Here is a 5,000-nt window from a genome sequence, read left to right as displayed (position 1 = left end):
AACCCCCTGTCCCTTTTTCTCCGGTTTCATATTTTTAGCGAACCTATTTCCCGGCAAATGTGGCTAGACGGTGATCAGACACACGCTGCAGGCCCCCACACGGTCACCCCCACACACGCGGGGCTAACCGCTACGTGTGGCTGTTAAACGGCACCGCGCTCGTCGGATTAAACCCAAAAATAGAACCCGGTGATTAACATTACACTGATTTCAAAATGGACACCTATGGGGCTCCTTGGTGTTCTGTTATGGCAGCACTTTGGTGGTGGTTGAGTGGAAGGTAACCATGAGTGACGGCTCCCAATGATCCAACATGGACGCTGTTTCTGGTCACGTGACTCACAATGAGGGGGGGGGTCCATGTTGTCGCTTGCTATTAATTACATGCACTACAATCCTATGTCACGTTTCCCCTAATATAACCTTCGGCCCCCCCGCCCGCTCGAATCACACGAGCCTTCCCCTCCAACGATTTCTCCATTATTCTTCCACAAGTGTTTTCTGGGGGGATAGGCTGGTCGGCGGGGAGGAGGGGGCTGTAAAACGGATGGGATTGATTTACTGTCCAATTAAGGATGATCTGGGAACACGGCTACAGTAGCAGGAGTCGAGCTCTGCGGATTGAAAACCAGGGATGGATCTGGTGAACAAACGCAGTAAGTGGCGGCCGGTCCCGTCAGAGGAGAGTGGCGTGGCAGAGTGAGCGAGTGTGTGTGTGTGTGTGTGTGTGTGTGTGTGTGTGTGTGTGTGTGTGTGTGTGTGTGTGTGCCAGCTACGCGGCGGCGCAGTCTGCGGTTTGCCCGCAGCGCTGGCTGACTCTCCAGCGACGCACGGCGGCGGTGCTGATGGCGAGGACGGGCTCATTAACACGCCTCCCGCGCCCTGCGCCTCAGTCTGGGTTATAATGGTTATATTATGCTAATGAGATGGAGCTATTGTAACAGGAGCCAACGCGGATCCTTAATTAAAGCCTACAAACAGGCGACGGATCAGAAAGTACTTTTTCCATCGCAGCCCTTTTTTATATTCAAATGGGAACAGCCAGCCGTCTAGTATCTGCCAGATCTGTTTACATAACGGGGGAATGGATGTTCATCGGATGCCGTGTTTACCGCTTCCATGTTCATTTAACTTTTAATCAGTCGTCTGATACGAGGCTGACAAATGAATCATGCACACGCCTTCATGTTTTCTAGCTTGTCTGCATGTGAGCGAGAGCGATTGAGAGAGAGTTTTAGGAGGGGAAGTGGTGAGAGAGATAGGGAGAATGTGTGCGAGAGAGAGAGAGAGAGAAAGAGAGAGAGAGAGAGAGAGAGAGAGAGTTTGTGTGTGAGAGAAAGCATATACATGTGGGAGAGAAAGAGAGTTGGAGTGTGAGAGAGATAGGGGGATCAAGGGGGGGAGAGAGAGAGGGATAGAAAGTGAGAGATTGGAACAGTGCGAGAGAAGGGAGGGAGATAGAGAGAGAAAGAGGAAGCGAGAGAAATATACTGACAGAGATACAGAGTGAGGGAGATAGAAAGATGACGGAGGGAGCGAGATGGACGGAGTTAGATATAGGGGGAGAGAGAGAGAGAGAGAGAGAGAGAGAGAGAGAGAGAGAGAGAGAGAGAGAGAGAGAGAGAGAGAGAGAGAGAGAGAGTGAGAGAGAGAGAGGTGCCCACCTCCAGTCTGTCTGTCCTCATGAGCTTCTGGGCGGCAGCGGCGGCGGCGGCGGCGGCTGCGGGCATCTGGACGTTGTGGTTACTGGTGACCAGCAGGGGCCCGCTGGGCAGCATGTCACCGGGCATCAGGCCGGGGGACATGGGGCCCAGGTAGGGGTTGAACCCCGCCGTGGCCACACTGTTGGTGGCCAGGCTGGGGGCCATCGAGAACATGGGCTGTGGAGAGAGAGAGAGAGAGAGAGAGAGAGAGAGAGAGAGAGAGAGAGAGAGAGAGAGAGAGAGAGAGAGAGAGAGAGAGATGTACAGTGTTTATTTTATCTGTTAGTAGGATATATTTCATACACGAATTTGTATACACTCTTAGTATTTTGTATTTGACATTTTTTTTTACTTTAAATATTTAAACCCAATATATTTTCTTTTGGCCTAATGTTTCACCTGCTTTGGCAATGTAGACATTTGTTTCTTATGCCATAAAGCTTTTTGGAATTGAATTGAATTAAGAGAGACAGAGAAACAGAGAGACAAAGAGAGAGAGACATTTATAACCAGGGTCCCCACTTGTGGAGGTCATTAAATCGTCCTCCCAGTAAACCCACTTCGAGTTTTGAGCCATAAAATGATTAAAACATTCCTCTGTGTATCAGTGTATATCCTTTTTCATGTCTCCCAAGGTACCATAAAATACAAAGCGGTGGAACGCATCTATTATATTTGTTGGTATGCATGTTCACAGTTTGGAAGCACTGTTAGAGCAGATGTTTTAATCCAGTGCACATCACAGTGATTGTACATGCAGTTAAAAAAGGCACTTTGCTCCAGACTAGTCAATAAATGAGGATATTAGGGTTTGAACCCAGAATATAGCTCTCAATATATAATGCCTTTATGTTTATAAATCTAGTTTGACATATAGAGATTATTCATTGAGGGTGTATATAGGGTTCAGAGGTATTGATTTTTCGTGTGTAATCCTTATTTCGTAAAGATAATCCGCTGAGAGGATGTTTAACAGCATCTGTTGATGACGATGCCTCTGTCAGCCTTGTTTGCTCAGATACAGTTACATTGTATACACTGGAGAGAGGAACGGGAGCTTGTGCTGAGGACTGCGCAGGATGAAGACACACATGAAGGAAGTGACAGAAATAGACAATCAATGTCTTATGTCTGCGGAGAGAGTAGGGACGCATGACTGTTTGATGCCTGCTTGTGTTTCATTATGTTCTCCTCTCCGCGTCGGAGCCTGTCACCAACTCCCAAATATGGGCGTGTGCTCACACCTGTCTCAGACTCTGCCGTGCAAGTCTCGCACAAAACATACACAGACACTACAGAGATACACACGCATACTCACGTACACAGGCATACATACACACAAATACTCTCACACACACTCACTGTACACAAGTGTACAAATAAACACAAACACACACACACACACACACACACACACACACACACACACACACACACACACACACACACACACACACACACACACACACACACACACACACACACACACACACAAAAAAACACACACACACACACCCACAGTGAGCCTCATTTCAAAATGATTGTGGTTATTTGCTTCACTGGGTTAGTGAGCGTGTGCATGCGTGTGCATGCATGTTTACGCGTGTGCGTATGTACGTACGTATGCATGTCCATGTATGTGGGCGTGCTTTTAACATGCACATGTTAGGCAAGCTCCATGCCTTCTCCTCGCTACGGGGCTACGGCTAGCTGCTAGCCACAGTGCTAACTCTCCCCCTGCTGGCCAGGGGTGATGATCCTGACGTCCGCCATCCTCTGAGAGCCGTCCCTGAGTCCCGGCCAAGCAGACCCGGTGAGTGATAGGGCTATAGGCAAGCCAAGCCTTCAGAGGCAGCAGGCAGACCTGGACAGCCAGCCAGACACCCCCCCCCCCCCCCCCCCCCCCTTCCCCACTCCCCCACTCCCCCACCTCAACAACATCCAAATTCCTCTCAAATCCCCTCCTGGCTTCACGGAGCAGACTCAGTTGCCGCTGTGTTTACGTTCGAGCGCAGACGGAGGGTTTCCATGATTCACCGTACTGCAGTGCTCAGCAGGAATGCCTGATGGATCGGGCCGTAATTTCTAGGAAAAACGATGGTTGCTCGAAGGGCTGTCGAGAGGTCTGTCTCTGTTCAGAAGCGGGGTGACACTGTACAGTATGAGGTCATTGAAGAGAATGTCTGACTTTATCTGTGACCAAATAAGTCTTCCTGCTGTGTGATGTCATCCTGCGACAGGGACTTTGGGATCAAGCCACCGAAATGCATTTTAATGTATGAGTTGTTGTTGTTCCACGATCTATTCCATAGTATTAACATAAATATAATTGATTAAGTATTAAGTTATGCCTGTGAAGCACAAATAATATCCAACATGGATTAACGTATATTTATACTGGATTAAACATGCATTGTAATTACTCTTCTATCTTATGGGCTTAATTGTGAATTGGTATACATCTAGTGCCCTACTTCTGAGTCAGAAATAAAATATTAGAATGCTCACACATTCGTTGTTATTTTTACCATTAGAACAATGCTCTTCACCATATAGTAGGGATCTTCAACTTTAAAAAGTGAACCAACTGTGTTCAATATGAAGGGTTTACTGAGTCTTCTGTTATGTGTTTGCTGTAGAATACTTGTATTGTGAAGATTAATAAACCCCAGACGTATATCACCATAATATAACGGGGAAATACCCAAGTCTACTCTAGATTTCCCCAAAGGCCACACAAGTCATGGGCGATAAAACTTTAGCTAGTGGTCTTTTCTCTAGTGTGTTTCCCATATAATGTGTGGCAGGAGGTGTATATTAGATGGCAGCTGCTATTAAAATGTTATTGAGAAAGAGAGAGACAGAGCGAGAGAGAGACAAATGCAACCTAGTGTGAGGGACTGCGAAAGAGAGACTGTCATGGCTCTGCATATGGCAAAGTTTGTGCATGCCATGAGGCTTGGGGTTATTTTTATTATACTTCACATTTTTCTACTGTTTAAGGTCATTCTAATGCCTCTCATAGCAGTGAAGTCACTCGGTTTGCCTTCACCCATGTGTCAACCATCTAATACAAATATTATTATGACAGCTATGGTTGTAATATCAGTGTCATTGTTACATGTATTCGAGCATCGAGTGTTTGTGTGAGTACGTTTATATGGACCATATGTTTTTACCAAATTTCATGCATTGTATGTATGACACAATCAAACGTCTCGCGTCAATCGCTCGCTCCCATCTGTGTTATTCCATCGTTTTGAGTTTTTTGTGCTATAGCTTTTAAAAACCATTCTC

General features: G+C 46.7%; 1 protein-coding gene across 1 annotated transcript in view; it reads right to left on the bottom strand.

The window, feature by feature from the left end:
• Window positions 1–5,000, bottom strand: part of LOC115561123 (muscleblind-like protein 1) — a gene marked incomplete at its 5' end in the record, with an annotated part of 20,179 nt that overhangs the window by 12,864 nt on the left and 2,315 nt on the right. The window contains one exon of the mRNA XM_030380944.1: window positions 1,665–1,880. Within this exon, the coding sequence (XP_030236804.1) occupies window positions 1,665–1,880 (216 nt within the window). The remainder of the gene's footprint in view (window positions 1–1,664; window positions 1,881–5,000) is intronic.

Source organism: Gadus morhua, chromosome 16, assembly GCF_902167405.1.
Source record: "Gadus morhua chromosome 16, gadMor3.0, whole genome shotgun sequence".
Taxonomy (NCBI): Eukaryota; Metazoa; Chordata; class Actinopteri; order Gadiformes; family Gadidae; genus Gadus; species Gadus morhua.
Note: the sequence above shows the minus strand (reverse complement) of the source record. Positions and strands in the feature narration are given on the sequence as shown.